Below are 16,434 nucleotides of genomic sequence, written 5' to 3'. Positions count from 1 at the left end.
CTAACATGGAAGTGCTTATGTAGCACTCTGTGTTTCCATCAGTACATTAGCTCACTGGAGGCCGTAGTTGCCATGCAGTGGCTGGACCTGTGAGACAGCACATTTACACAGCCAATCAGCAACTGGCTGGGCCCGGGCACCATTCTTTTTTTTTCTTTTTTTTTTTTTACAAACCACCCAGGTCATTGGTCAGCATGCCATAAACAGTAGCTATGCAGTTGGTTAATGCCTAATTATCACTGACAAACAGTTGGCTGTACACCGTAGCCAGACCCAACAACAGCAAGACGCTTCCAGTCACAAGAAAGCCTCTTCCTCTTCTCTCTGCCTTCTTTTCCCAGGAGGTATTTGTCTCCTGACGTGTGAGAGAGTAATTGTGCAGGAGAACAGGGCATTAGAGTGGCTCCACTCAACTTGTCATCCCTGTACTGTATGGCCTGTAAGAAGAACACTGGGCCGGCCTGAGGAGTGTGTAGTGTAAATCTCTGTGTGTGGGTGTATTATAGGCTATATGCATTTCATTGTGTGTGTGTGTGTTTGGGGGGTATAGCCCAGTGAGGCATTGCATGGCGTGGTGGCCTACTTTCCCAGCATGCCCGGTGAGGAGAGGAGATGATAAAATGAGGGTTGAAGCATATTATCCTCACACAGCGCCGTCGCCCCAGCCTCAGCCCCAGATCAGCTTCCACCCTGACACTGAGACCAGCACGCCCCAGGACACACGATATCATTGGGAATGTACAGGGGGAGGAGGGGAGAGCAAGAGATTTGCTTTTAATGTATCAGTCTCAAAGCGTTTCATAGCCTACTGTAAGTGTGTGTATGTGTGAGCTGACTACATTGTACTGTACTATAGGTCTATGCAGGATGGAGGAGTTAGGTTGAGAGCTGCTCCTTATCACCAGATTCCACAAGCCTTCAAAAGCTTCATCAGGTAGACGGAGGGAGATTTAGGGCTGTTACAGTAAGGGGTGTTACAGTAATACTAATTGTAAAGGGGATCCTCTGTGAGCGTGTCTCCGTGTAGTGAGGTGTATAGATTCCTGCTCGTTCTCTCCTATAGCCTACTCTCATTTCCTGTTTAGTTTTACTCAAATCTCTCAAGACTACTTAAATTTAATGATGATTGACATCTTGGAAAGGAGAACATTCTGATTATCCAGAAAGCCCAGAGTTGCGATGTCTTTGGGGCTTTTGTTAGTTGTATCCATCTTGCTACTGGGGGGTTGGAAGCTCAGTCATTACATGATGGTACAGCTGTACTCTTGTCACTCATCAAAATATCACATTTCATGCCTTATAAACCCTGAACTGTGCACTCGTAGACTCAAGATGCTTTCTGTAAAAGTGTACTTATTCGCTTGAGTGGATAGAAAAAGAACACCATTAGTGTCTCAGTATGCACTGCTGCCTGTCTGCCCTAACTATTCTGCTGCCTGTCTGCCCTAACTATTCTGCTGCCTGTCTGCCCTAACTATTCTGCTGCCTGTCTGCCCTAACTATTCTGCTGCCTGTCTGCCCTAACTATTCTGCTGCCTGTCTGCCCTAACTATTCTGCTGCCTGTCTGCCCTAACTATTCTGCTGCCTGTCTGCCCTAACTATTCTGCTGCCTGTCTGCCCTAACTATTCTGCTGCCTGTCTGCCCTAACTATTCTGCTGCCTGTCTGCCCTAACTATTCTGCTGCCTGTCTGCCCTAAATATTCTGCTGCCTGTCTGCCCTAACTATTCTGCTGCCTGTCTGCCCTAACTATTCTGCTGCCTGTCTGCCTAAACTATTCTGCTGCCTGTCTGCCCTAACTATTCTGCTGCCTGTCTGCCCTAACTATTCTGCTGCCTGTCTGCCCTAACTATTCTGCTGCCTGTCTGCCCTAACTATTCTGCTGCCTGTCTGCCCTAACTATTCTGTGTGCATGTGTGCATGTGTGTATGTGTGCATGTGTACATGCGTGTGTGTGTGTGTCCCAGGCCGATGAAGCTCTTCAGTGAGTTTCTGCTTCATTTAAACCCGTCAGTACTTCAATTAGAGACAGACTAAGTAAGGGCCCAAGGGAACAGCTATTTGCATGTGGTGTTCTACCTTATTTTCAGTCCCTCTCTTACAGAGAAAGGGTTCAGATCAGAAAGATAAAGCAACTGAGGATTTTACTACTGCTGTGCAGCTAACACATTTTACTCAAAGTGTGTACACCCTAGCCAACTAGAAATCCTACAGTAAGATGTTTTAATTTTAATTTATATACCAATGTTTTGGGGATTTCTTGTCAAAAAAATTTAACTCTATAATAGTCTGTTCATCATGCACAATTTCAAGACTGGCATTTATTGCAATTCACACCTTTTAATAATGCTACTGGATGATTGTTTACTCAATCTGTTGTAGTCCATCTCTATCCAAGAAGGCAACCTCCTCCTCAGTCTCCCTCTGCCCAGTGACACACATCCAGACCTGACTGGGACCTGACAGACAGATAGGAATAGAAACCTCCTCCTCAGTCTCCCTCTGCCCAGTGACACACATCCAGACCTGACTGGGACCTGACAGACAGATAGGAATAGAAACTTCCTCCTCAGTCTCCCTCTGCCCAGTGACACACATCCAGACCTGACTGGGACCTGACAGACAGATAGGAATAGAAACCTCCTCCTCAGTCTCCCTCTGCCCAGTGACACACAGCCAGACCTGACTGGGACCTGACAGACAGATAGGAATAGAAACTTCCTCCTCAGTCTCCCTCTGCCCAGTGACACACAGCCAGACCTGACTGGGACCTGACAGACAGATAGGAATAGAAACTTCCTCCTCAGTCTCCCTCTGCCCAGTGACACACATCCAGACCTGACTGGGACCTGACAGACAGATAGGAATAGAAACCTCCTCCTCAGTCTCCCTCTGCCCAGTGACACACATCCAGACCTGACTGGCACCTGACAGACAGATAGGAATAGAAACTTCCTCCTCAGTCTCCCTCTGCCCAGTGACACACAGCCAGACCTGACTGGCACCTGACAGACAGATAGGAATAGAAACCTCCTCCTCAGTCTCCCTCTGCCCAGTGACACACATCCAGACCTGACTGGGACCTGACAGACAGATAGGAATAGAAACTTCCTCCTCAGTCTCCCTCTGCCCAGTGACACACAGCCAGACCTGACTGGCACCTGACAGACAGATAGGAATAGAAACTTCCTCCTCAGTCTCCCTCTGCCCAGTGACACACATCCAGACCTGACTGGGACCTGACAGACAGATAGGAATAGAAACTTCCTCCTCAGTCTCCCTCTGCCAAGTGACACACATCCAGACCTGACTGGCACCTGACAGACAGATAGGAATAGAAACTTCCTCCTCAGTCTCCCTCTGCCCAGTGACACACAGCCAGACCTGACTGGCACCTGACAGACAGATAGGAATAGAAACCTCCTCCTCAGTCTCCCTCTGCCCAGTGACACACATCCAGACCTGACTGGCACCTGACAGACAGATAGGAATAGAAACCTCCTCTCTCTCTCTCTCTCTCTCCCTCCCTCTTTTTCTCTCTCCTGCGCATTATTACCAGGCTCTGTAACATCGCTGGATATTAAAAAATATACATCAACCAAGCAATTATGGGCTATCAAAAAGAATACTGGTAGCCTGGGGGGCTACTGAGGGCTGTGTGGTGAATGTAGGCAGGAGAGAGGAGACTGGCTGGGAGCAGCCTTTTGTTGCCCCCACAACCTTCTTTAACAAGTCTCAGGTTGTTGTGAGGATGGTTTAAGATGGAGAACACCTTGAGCTGCCTGTTTGTTCTATGTCATCTTTGACACCCGAGGCCTTTACTGTATCAGTATTGGGAGTGTCACCGCAAACTGAGTATGACACTGTGGAAGCACACAGCACAGAGCAGCCAGTCTCTAGCTTTAACAAGCAGCCAGAGCAGACAGACACTTCCCTGAAATTTGATCAGGTGGAACAGTGGAGGAGCTGGGTGCTGTGCCAGAGTCACGTGTGTGATGACAATAGCAGATCGTATGCCTGTGTTGTTTGAAAGGTATGTCAGAATTAGGATTCTTCTTCTATTCTGCGTCCTCCCCTCCTCCAGCTCCCCCTCTTCCCTCCTCTCCTCAAAGGCGGAGCGCTCATCAAGGCATGCCCTCTGTCTCGCGGGGGCAGGAGTAGGAAAACATCAGGCAGGTCTCCTGCTGACGCCTCCTGCCACGGCGCTGCCTGCTACCTCAGATGTACGGAGAAACTACCCCTGTTAAGGAGCAATAACATTTAGAGAAGGCTGAGGAGGATATTTTAATGTGCCTCACTTAAAATTCATAGTTGTCATGCAAAATAAATCAGCGTTCTTTGGCGTAGCTTGAGAGTGAATAAGAGATGAGGCTTAAATGTTGGCAGACCTTAGTGTGACACATTCAATCATGTCAGAGAGGGGCTGTCAGCTAGCGGAGCCACACCCCCTCCTACACACACACACACACACACACACACACACACACACACACACACACACACACACACACACACACACACACACACACACACACACACACACACACACACACACACACACACACACACACACACACACACACACACACACACACACACACACACACACACACACACACACACACACACACACACACACACACATTCACACACACACTCACACACACACACACACACACACACACACACACACACACACACACACACACACACACACACACACACACACACACACACACACACACACACACACACACACACACACACACACACACACACACACACACACACACACACACACACACACACACACACACACACCCCTCCTCTGCACCGAGAACCTCAAACGTGGTGGTGCAGAGAGAATGAGGGAGATGGAGAGAGTGTGTCACCTGGGATTATGTGTGGTTTGTTTTTGCTGCATGCGTTTCTCTGTTTTTCAGAATTTGTGTGGGTGTGTATGTGTGTTCCGTGTGAGTGTTGCCTTCTTGTGGAGATGTGTGTGTGTTCTGTGTTGGTGTGTGACTGTGTGTGTAGAAGACAGAGGAGAGGTCGAGGTTCTGAGTGTGTGTGTGGAGGGGTAGTGAGACAGCAGTGGGGCCAGAGGAGTAGTCTTGTCTGCTGTGTATGAATAATCAAAGTGGGCTCTCATCATTAAATCATAGCCGTCCTGGTGGGATAGGAGAGAGAGGAGAGAGAGAGGAGAGAGAGAGGAGAGAGATCACAGTTACACTGCTGCAGGGGAACATGCTCTCAGACAGTGTTTCTGAGACTTGTCATGAGTCCTCTCTGCTCGTACTACCCACTTAGTTCCTGGAGAAACAGCTTCTTTAACAGACACAGACAGACACACACAGACAGACAGACACACAGAGGAGAATGGCTAGAGCACCAGCCCCCAGACGTATCCCATTGTCTTAGCCAGTAGGATGTACTGTATATATGATCTTGTTAAACACGTACAGTAGACATACCGTATGTACCTACACATTCATATACAGTACATTATTTTGTCTGCCTTGAAGTCCATTCCTCTCTGAAACATCAGCAACAGTGCACTGCACATACAGTATGTGCAGCATTTGTATCAGATATCAGTACAGCAGGTTGTATCATCAAGGCTTTCAATGTAACTGTGATATACACAAACCTATGTGAGACAGTACATGACTGTGTTGTGTGTCTGTACAGTAGTAGAGGACACCTGCAGCTGTTTATAGCTGAACTGGGGTATTTCCCGAAATACACACACACACACACACACACACACACACACACACACACACACACACACACACACACACACACACACACACACACACACACACACACACACACACACACACACACACACACACACACACACACACACACACACACACACACACACACACACACACACACACACACAGCACCACTGCTAATGAGCGTGGTACGTCGTAGTGCCGCAACGCCAGACGAGCTCTACACACACCGCGGGGAGTTCAGACTAGTCACAGCTTTCCTCTGCTCTGTAGCACCCTGTCTCTGTCTCTGTCTGAGACGCTCTGCCTCAGGAACAACACGTAAACAGTTGCTGTCTGTTTGATTGCTTACCTGAAGGCCTGTTTTTGAACCATTAGTGGTCAATGCATTGTGGGAATCAGGGAGATCTAGATAGGAGTTCATGACTCTCCATAGTTGACTATTCTCAGCCGTGACGTTGGGAATGAGTACTCCTTCAGGCTTTAGGGTGGCAGAGGACAGTTAAAGGAGGATGTATGAGCCTCTGTTAAGTTACGTAGAAGTTCCATCTCTCCCTTTCTCTCCTCTCACCCTCTCTCTCAGTTCCGGCCATGATCACGTCGTACCCCAACACCACCATGGCCACGGTGGGCCAGCAGAAAGAGATGAGCTGCACAGCCCATGGGGAGAAGCCCATCATGGTGCGCTGGGAAAAGGAGGAACGCATCATCAACCCAGAGACCAGCCGCTACACCGTCGTGGTCAAAGAGGTGGCTGACGAGGTCATCTCCACTCTGAAGGTGCGCCTGAGGCCTCCACCTCAAAAGGGAGTGATGTGTATTATTGTGTTTATACTGAGCTGGTATTAGTGTAGTACGTCCTCAATATAGCATGAATGATCATAGTAGCGTTTGTGCTTGCAGTCATTGACATTGGACATTTTGTGTAGCCTATAAAATACCCAGAGGTTATGATCAGTTGAATACCAAACTGTTTTGGTGTATTATGGAGATGTTTCCTGGTTGAAAACTATGTTGACCTCTCCTCAGATTTTGCCCACTGTTCGGGAGGATTCTGGATTCTTCTCCTGCCATGCCATCAACTCCTATGGTGAAGACAGAGGGATCATTCAGTTAACAGTGCAAGGTAAACTCCTGGCTCCAGCTTCTTAAGCTGTTTCTCCATAGTGGTACCTTTTTGTTGCTTCTGTAAGTTTTTCCTGACCACATCAGCTAATATCTCTGGGCCTTAGTTAACTTGAGCCTGCAGTTTGTTTTCTCCTGGTCAGGTCAACTAAGTGAACAGATAAACCTCTCTATCTAATCTGTGTGTGTGTGGTGTTAAACCCTAGAACCTCCGGACCCTCCCGAGGTGGAGATCCGAGAGGTCAGAGACCGGACAATTGCCCTCCGCTGGACCATGGGCTTTGACGGAAACAGCCCCATCACAGGATATGACATTGAGTGCAAGAACAAGTCAGGTAGGGCTGGCACAAAGGCCTATGGAATAATGTGAGAAATCCACATGAAATTGCATATGACATAGTTATAACTAAATCGTTTTTTTGCATTAGCTAATTTGTTTGTTGTCATGTCATACAGAGATGCTAATAGGTTCATTGCGTTTGGCCCCCCCTAGCCTCGTGGAATTCAGCCCAGATAACCAAAGATGTGTCCCCCCAGCTGAACCAGGCCACCATTATAGAGCTGCACCCCTCCTCTACCTACAACATCCGCATATTCGCCAAGAACGACATCGGCAAGAGTGACACCAGCAACGAGCTCACCATCACCACTGACGAAGCAGGTCGGCCCACGCAGATCTGTCCTTCACTGGGTCAAAACATCATGTAGTTATGTTCCAAACCAGTTTGACACATATTCTGTTGGTCTTCAGATTTTAGCCATGGATATGTGTTGTTTTCAATTATGATATTTTCTTGAATACAGTAAAGGTCCATCACTCGTTCATAACTAGAGCAAAGGGATTCCTAGCGTTGTAGCACCATCTAGTGAGATATTTACTCAAAATAATTAATGTCTGAATTGACTCAGTCAATGATGGTGGGTTCTAAATTTTTTTCAAAAAGGACTTTTACGATTGTATTTTTGTTTCACAGTTCTGGTCTACTTAAGGGGTGGCTCTCCCATAGGCACCAATGCGATAGCTGGTCTACTTAGTTCACGCGCCACGCACCAACCAGAAAAAAAGGAGCCTATGAAATGTCTTGCTTTCTCTATCATCTCTGCAACAGTCAACTGACTGTCTCATAAGAGTATTTTGTGTTAATATTACACCTGTTCTACAGCCCCCGATGGCCCTCCACAGGAAGTACAACTGGAGGCCACCTCTCCACAAAGCATCAAAGTCACCTGGAAGGTACTGTGTCCTCATGGTGTTAAACAGAGCTATTTTCCTGTTTCTATCGATGTCTATGTACAGTCTGATCGTATGATATGACAATAGTAATGCAGAGCATTTGACCAAACGTGTTACCCTAATTATAAGCAAAAGGATGGCAGCATTTGAACATATTTTGCAGCGTTTTAACATATTGTCGTTGTCCCCCATCCTCTTCCTCCTCCTCAGGCCCCCCACAAGCACCTTCAGAATGGGGTGATCCGGGGCTACCAGGTGGGTTACAGAGAGTACAGCTCTGGAGGCAGCTTCCAGTTTAACATCATCAGCATGGACACCACTGGGGAGAGCAGCGAGAGCATCACCCTGGACAACCTGAGGAAGTTCACTGAGTATGGGGTGGTGGTGCAGGCAGCTAACCGTGCTGGCACCGGCCCCTCCTCTCAGGAGGTCATCACCAAAACACTGGAGGATGGTTAGTACGGATCAGGGGGTTAAGGGGTGGGGTTGGGTAGGGATGTGTGTTTGTGTTTAGTTTACTTCTTAATAGCATGAGAATGTTGCAGTGTGAAAATGTAACTGCCGTAGGTAGACTACCATCTTCTGGATGAATTACCTCAAACCAAAAGATGTGAAATCACTAATACAGTAAGAAGCCAGTAGGAGGAGATATTGCAGCCTAGTCTGAACAAAAATATAAACGCACCGTGTCAAATCTATGGATTTCACATGACTGGGAATACAGATATGCATCTTTTGGTCAACCAGTCAGTATCTCGTGTGACCACCATTTGCCTCGTGCAGCGCGACACATTGCATAGATTTGATCAGGTTGTTGTGGCCTGTGGAATGTTGTCCCACTCCTCTTCAATGGCTGTGAGAAGTTGCTGGATATTGGCGGGAACTGGAATACGCAGTCGTACACGTCGATCCAAAGCATCCCAAACATGCTCAATGGGTGACATGTCTGGTGAGTATGCAGGCCATGGAAGAACTGGGACATTTTTAGCTTCCAGCAATTGTGTACAGATTCTTGCAGCATGCTGTGCATTATCATGCTGAAACATGAGGTGATGGCGGCGGATAAATGGCACGACAATGGGTCTCAGGATCTCGTCACTGTGTATCTGTGCATTGAAATTGCCATCAGTAAAATGCAATTGTGTTCATTGTCCGTCGCTTATGCCTGCTTATACCATAACCCCACTGCCACCATGGGGCACTCTGTTCACAACGTTGAGATCAGCAAACCGCTTGCCCACACGACGCCATACATGCGGTCTGCCATCTGCCTCAGTACTGTTGAAACCGGTATTCATCCGTGAAGAGCACACTTCTACAGCGTGCCAGTGGCCATCGAAGGTAAGCATTTGCCCACTGAAGTCGGTCACGACGCAGAACTGCAGTCAGGTCAAGACCCTGGTGAGTGCAAAAAGCACGCAGATGAGCTTCCCTGAGACGGTTGTACAAACCCACAGTTTCATCAACTGTCCCGGTAGCTGGTCTCAGACAATCCTGCAGGTGAAGAAGCCTGATGTGGTTACATGTGGTCTGCGGTTGTAAGGCCAATTGGACGTACTGCCAAATTCTCTAAAACGACGTTGGAGGTGGGTTATGGTAGATAAATGAACATTCAATTCTCTGGCAACAGCTCTGGTGGACATTCCTGCAGCCAATTGCACGCTCCCTCAAAACCTGAGACATATGTGGCATTGTGTTGTGTGACAACACTGCACATTTTAGAGTGGCCTTTTATTGTTTGCAGCAGAAGGTGCACCTGTATAATGATCATGCTGTTTATCAGCTTCTTAATATGCCACACCTGTCAGGTGGATAGATTATCTTGGCAAAGGAGAAATGCTCACTAACAGGGATATAAACACATTTTTGCACAACATTTGAGAGAAAGAAGCTTTTTGTCCATATAGAACATTTTATTTACATTTTTATTTCAGCTCATGAAACATGGGACCAACACCTTACATGTTGCATATATATATTTGTTCAGTGTACCATTGTCTATACATGTCCTAACTTTGGTTCCCCTCCTGTCCCTTGACAGTCCCCTCGCGTCCCCCTGAGAATGTCCTGGCCATGGCCAAGTCCCCAGAAGTCATCTCTCTGTCCTGGTTGACCCTGCCCAAAGAGGCCCTCAATGGAAACCTGCAGGGCTACAGAGTCATCTACTGGGCCAACCTGCCAGACGGAGGTAGGGGCTTGTTAACACACGCTCAGAATACTTAGCGGACCACTGGTGGTGTGAGCACTATGATCATAATGGTTTTAGTCCATTCTTTAATTTTCTATATTAACTGCTATGTAGCATGTCATTCATCTTGACAGATTTGTGCCACTAGGTGAGGCTATGGTTTCGTTTTTAGTTTTCTCAACAGGCAACGCTAGATCATGGGTGTGCCTTGTTGAATGTTTGCAATATCTCAGCAACGTTGCCATTTCCTCCTCAATTTCATTCTGCCAGTGTTGGTTCAAATTAGTTACAAATGACACTTCTAGCTTTACTTACAAATCAACTATCCAATGAGTATTATATCTCAATAGACACATATCCATTTAAAACGGGTTCCTGTTCTGTATATAATGTAGTTTATTAGTTGTTCAGTAGCTTCATTCTAGATGAGGTGGGTTATTTGGATGGAGGTACCACGGGGCCAGAGTGGGCAGCACCCAGAGCTAACACCCTGCTCCCAGGCCCTGTGGATGGGATCCAGCCTGCAGCCTCTCGGGGCTCCATCAATAATTCACAAGATGCAGTAACTCACTGAGGGTCACTGCTTCAGTTTTGTCTACAAGGACACTCAGTCAAGGACACAGGAGACGCAGCAGACAGAGCACTACTGCCAGTACTCAGTCATTACTATATCCCAGATACTACCTCGGTCAAAAATCACAGTAGCTTACTGTGTATGTGCATCGTCTAGTATGGTAGTTTGCAGTGTGGTCCTAGGCAGTGGTGTAAAGTACTTAATTAAAAATACTTTAAAGTACTACTTAAGTCGTTTTTTGGGGGTATCTATACTTTTACTCAAGTACTATTTTACTGGGTTACTTTCACTTTTTCTTGAGTCATTTTATATTAAGGTATCTTTACTTTTACTCATGTATGACAATTGAGTACTTATTCCACCTCTGGTTCTAGGATTATTGTATTATTGTGGTCACTGTAGTTCTTTTCTCATAATGCTGTCACACTGGATCATAGACTTAATTTGACATGGCATGAGAGTGAGTGATAAAAGGTTGTTTGTAACCGTTGTGTGACATTGACAGAGTTGGGAGAGATCAGGAACGTGACCACCTCCTACCCATCTCTGGAACTGGATGGTCTGGAGAAATACACCAACTACAGCATCCAGGTTCTGGCCTTCACCCGGGCCGGGGACGGGGTGCGCAGCGAGCAGATCTTCACCCGGACCAAGGAAGACGGTGAGATACAAATCCTGGCTTGAGATACACTTGAGATAGATGTGGATCATTGCTTTCACATTAACATCAAAGCATGATTCCTGCATAAGTTCAAGCTATGCACGTAATAAAGCACTGTCTGCAATGAGGCCATATAAACACATCTTCACTGTTTCTATTCATATATACAGTATATACAGTGGGGCAAAAAAGTATTTAGTCAGCCACCAATTGTGCAAGTTCTCCCACTTAAAAAGATGAGAGAGGACTGTAATTTTCATCATAGGTACACTTCAACTATGACAGACAAAATGAGAAAAAAAATCCAGAAAATCACATTGTAGGATTTTTTATGAATTTATTTGCAAATTATGGTGGAAAATAAGTATTTGGTCTTTAACAAAAGTTTATCTCAATACTTTGTTATATACCCTTTGTTGGCAATGACAGAGGTCAAACGTTTTCTGTAAGTCTTCACAAGGTTTTCACACACTGTTGCTGGTATTTTGGCCCATTCCTCCATGCAGATCTCTTCTAGAGCAGTGATGTTTTGGGGCTGTTGCTGGGCAACATGGACTTTCAACTCCCTCCAAAGATTTTCTATGGGGTTGAGATCTGGACACTGGCTAGGCCACTCTAGGACCTTGAAATGCATCTTACGAAGCCACTCCTTCGTTGCCCGGGCAGTGTGTTTGGGATCATTGTCATGCTGAAAGACCCAGCCACGTTTCATCTTCAATGCCCTTGCTGATGGAAGGAGGTTTTCACTCAAAATCTCACGATACATGGCCCTATTCATTCTGTCCTTTACACGGATCAGTCGTCCTGGTCCCTTTGCAGAAAAACAGCCCCAAAGCATGATGTTTCCACCCCCATGCTTCACAGTAGGTATGGTGTTCTTTGGATGCAACTCAGCATTCTTTGTCCTCCAAACACGACGAGTTGAGTTTTTACCAAAAAGTTATATTTTGGTTTCATCTGACCATATGACATTCTCGCAATCTTCTTCTGGATCATCCAAATGCTCTCTAGCAAACTTCAGACGGGCCTGGACATGTACTGGCTTAAGCAGGGGGACACGTCTGGCACTGCAGGATTTGAGTCCCTGGCGGCGTAGTGTGTTACTGATGGTAGGCTTTGTTACTTTGGTCCCAGCTCTCTGCAGGTCATTCACTAGGTCCCCCCTTGTGGTTCTGGGATTTTTGCTCACCGTTCTTGTGATCATTTTGACCCCACGGGGTGAGATCTTGCGTGGAGCCCCAGATCGAGGGAGATTATCAGTGGTCTTGTATGTCTTCCATTTCCTAATAATTGCTCCCACAGTTGATTTCTTCAAACCAAGCTGCTTACCTATTGCAGATTCAGTCTTCCCAGCCTGGTGCAGGTCTACAATTTTGTTTCTGGTGTCCTTTGACAGCTCTTTGGTCTTGGCCATAGTGGAGTTTGGAGTGTGACTGTTTGAGGTCGTGGACAGGTGTCTTTTATACTGATAACAAGTTCAAACAGGTGCCATTAATACAGGTAACGAGTGGAGGACAGAGGAGCCTCTTAAAGAAGAAGTTACAGGTCTGTGAGAGCCAGAAATCTTGCTGGTTTGTAGGTGACCAAATACTTATTTTCCACCATAATTTGCAAATAAATTCATAAAAAATCCTACAATGTGATTTTCTGGATTTTCTTCCCTAATTTTGTCTGTCATGGTTGAAGTGTACCTATGATGAAAATTACAGGCCTCTCTCATCTTTTTAAGTGGGAGAACTTGCACAATTGGTGGCTGACTAAATACTTTTTTGCCCCACTGTATGTATGTTTAACATAATATGCCCCTCCTTCCTCCCTCTAGTCCCTGGGCCTCCAGCGGGAGTTAAGAGTGCAGCCGCCACCAGCTCCGTGGTGTTTGTGTCCTGGCTCCCTCCTCTCAAACTCAACGGCATCATCAGGAAGTACATTGTCTTCTGTTCCAACCTTCACCCCACGGTACGGAGCTCTATTATTATTAACACAGCTCTCACAGCAGCCTTGAATGCTCATTACAACACTGCCTCCAGTTCTCCCATTCTGGGCTGTATTAGAAAGTCCTGTAGGCAGAGAGAAAGCTCATGAAGATTACTCCCCTGTTCAAGTTGTATGATAAATACGTAGACGTGTAACCCCCTTCCCTTTCTCCGTCCCTCTCTTCAGGTGATGAGTGAGTTTGAGGCTTCTCCTGATGTGTATTTCTACAGAGTGCCAAACCTGGCCCGCAACAGGAAGTACAGCATCTGGGTTGGTGCCGTGACAGCCGCTGGGCGAGGCAACAGCAGTGAGACCATCACAGTGGAACCTCGGGCCAAAGGTACGGGCTGCCTGTGTAACAGCGTAACTATTGAACGTTGGGAATCAAAACTGATGTTTCTGAAATATTAGTGATTGCAGTATGATGTTGATTGATATGACATCTAGGATATTGCTTGCACTCTGTTATTATTCATCATTGTTATCCATTGGAATAGAATGGTAAAGTCACAGGGATGCATGTGTGTAACCCCCCTAGCTCCTGCCAGGATCCTGACGTTCAACGGAACAGTGACTACACCCTGGATGAAGGACATCATTCTGCCCTGCAAGGCGGTCGGAGATCCACCCCCCACCATCAAGTGGCTGAAGGGAAAGTAAGTCACGCCATAGAGCTGTATAGAGATCACAACGTTGTATCTGTACCATTATGGCATCTGTGACAGCATTGGCAGCGCCATTGAAGCTATCTACATTTTCTTCTTCTTTTGATGTATGAAAAAGGTCTAATATTGGTGACTTACCGCCATTTGCAGTGCTGGAGTCCTGAACCAAATATTGTCCTTCATTTATTGTGGCCACTAAATGGCTGTCATATAGCTTTAAGCCATTTACAAACTAGGGCGGTCATATAGCTTTAAGCCATTTACAAACTATGCAAACCAATTTGAAGAAGAAGACAATGCTCTGATCATTGGCTGATCGCTCCCAACCCATAGGAATCCCCATCCAGTTGACTACTTTAAAATTATGGAAGCCTTCAATGGCAAATGTCCATGCAAAACCAGGTAAATTTCAAGTAATGATCTCTATACATCTCTATGGTCAAGGCCTATCTGTCACATGATTCAGCACAATGCAATCGTAATCACGTTTTTACATACTGTACTGAACATCATCTGGTCAACTCTACCTCTCAACAGCAATGGTACCCCTGCCCCTGTTCTGATTGACGGACGCCGCAGTGTCCATAGCAACGGTAGCTTCATCATCCGAACGGTGAAAGCAGAGGACTCTGGGAACTACAGCTGTGTGGCCAGCAACAACTGGGGCTCTGATGAGATCACGCTCAACCTGCAGGTTCAAGGTAAGACAGAGAGAGATGCCCAAGGATAATTGTCCAATACTGTCCAATACTAATTTGTGGCTAGTTTGGACACTTTGTGGCTAGTTTGATGTAGCACAGATGCTTTGTTGTCATGTATTTTGTTATAAACATCATTCCTTTTGTTCTACAGTTCCTCCAGACCAACCACGCCTCACAGTTACCAAGACAACCACCACGTCAATCACTCTGTCCTGGATACCTGGGGACAACGGAGGAAGCTCCATCAGAGGTGAGTGACATTAGGCCATTTAGACACAGCAGAGACACCTCTATAAGGCATAGACCTCCTTTCCAATACCCCAGTGACACTTCAACAAGACAAATATCCCCATTCACACCCACTAACTAATGACATTTCAACAAGAGATAAAGTAGACCTCCATTCAGACACACTAACTAATGACATTTCAACAAGAGATAAAGTAGACCTCCATTCACACACACTAACTAATGACATTTCAACAAGAGATAAAGTAGACCTCCATTCAGACACACTAACTAATGACATTTCAACAAGAGATAAAGTAGACCTCCATTCAGACACACTAACTAATGACATTTCAACAAGAGATAAAGTAGACCTCCATTCAGACACACTAACTAATGACATTTCAACAAGAGATAAAGTAGACCTCCATTCAGACACACTAACTAATGACATTTCAACAAGAGATAAAGTAGACCTCCATTCAGACACACTAACTAATGACATTTCAACAAGAGATAAAGTAGACCTCCATTCAGACACACTAACTAATGACATTTCAACAAGAGATAAAGTAGACCTCCATTCAGACACACTAACTAATGACATTTCAACAAGAGATAAAGTAACCTCCATTCAGACACACTAACTAATGACATTTCAACAAGAGATAAAGTAGACCTCCATTCAGACACACTAACTAATGACATTTCAACAAGAGATAAAGTAGACCTCCATTCACACACACTAACTAATGACATTTCAACAAGAGATAAAGTAGACCTCCATTCAGACACACTAACTAATGACATTTCAACAAGAGATAAAGTAGACCTCCATTCAGACACACTAACTAATGACATTTCAACAAGAGATAAAGTAGACCTCCATTCAGACACACTAACTAATGACATTTCAACAAGAGATAAAGTAGACCTCCATTCAGACACACTAACTAATGACATTTCAACAAGAGATAAAGTAGACCTCCATTCAGACACACTAACTAATGACATTTCAACAAGAGATAAAGTAGACCTCCATTCAGACACACTAACTAATGACATTTCAACAAGAGATAAAGTAGACCTCCATTCACATACACTAACTAATGACATTTCAACAAGAGATAAAGTAGACCTCCATTCACACACACTAACTAATGACATTTCAACAAGAGATAAAGTAGACCTCCATTCACACACACTAACTAATGACATTTCAACAAGAGATAAAGTAGACCTCCATTCAGACACACTAACTAATGACATTTCAACAAGAGATAAAGTAGACCTCCATTCAGACACACTAACTAATGACATTTCAACAAGAGATAAAGTAG

At 45.6% G+C, this 16,434-nt stretch overlaps 1 protein-coding gene across 2 annotated transcripts in view; it reads left to right on the top strand.

The window, feature by feature from the left end:
- Positions 1 to 16,434, top strand: part of LOC139548709 (cell adhesion molecule DSCAM-like) — a 146,933-nt gene that overhangs the window by 104,100 nt on the left and 26,399 nt on the right. For both annotated transcript variants that reach the window (XM_071358445.1, XM_071358444.1), the window contains exons 12-24: positions 6,328 to 6,524; positions 6,774 to 6,870; positions 7,076 to 7,204; positions 7,363 to 7,530; positions 8,033 to 8,103; positions 8,314 to 8,557; positions 10,145 to 10,291; positions 11,371 to 11,526; positions 13,349 to 13,482; positions 13,687 to 13,840; positions 14,039 to 14,156; positions 14,703 to 14,866; positions 15,018 to 15,116. In XM_071358445.1, coding sequence (XP_071214546.1) covers positions 6,328 to 6,524; positions 6,774 to 6,870; positions 7,076 to 7,204; positions 7,363 to 7,530; positions 8,033 to 8,103; positions 8,314 to 8,557; positions 10,145 to 10,291; positions 11,371 to 11,526; positions 13,349 to 13,482; positions 13,687 to 13,840; positions 14,039 to 14,156; positions 14,703 to 14,866; positions 15,018 to 15,116 — 1,878 coding nt within the window. The remainder of the gene's footprint in view (positions 1 to 6,327; positions 6,525 to 6,773; positions 6,871 to 7,075; positions 7,205 to 7,362; positions 7,531 to 8,032; positions 8,104 to 8,313; positions 8,558 to 10,144; positions 10,292 to 11,370; positions 11,527 to 13,348; positions 13,483 to 13,686; positions 13,841 to 14,038; positions 14,157 to 14,702; positions 14,867 to 15,017; positions 15,117 to 16,434) is intronic.

The sequence above is a fragment of the Salvelinus alpinus genome, chromosome 22, assembly GCF_045679555.1.
Source record: "Salvelinus alpinus chromosome 22, SLU_Salpinus.1, whole genome shotgun sequence".
Taxonomy (NCBI): domain Eukaryota; kingdom Metazoa; phylum Chordata; class Actinopteri; order Salmoniformes; family Salmonidae; genus Salvelinus; species Salvelinus alpinus.
This window is presented reverse-complemented; position numbering and strand designations above follow the sequence as displayed.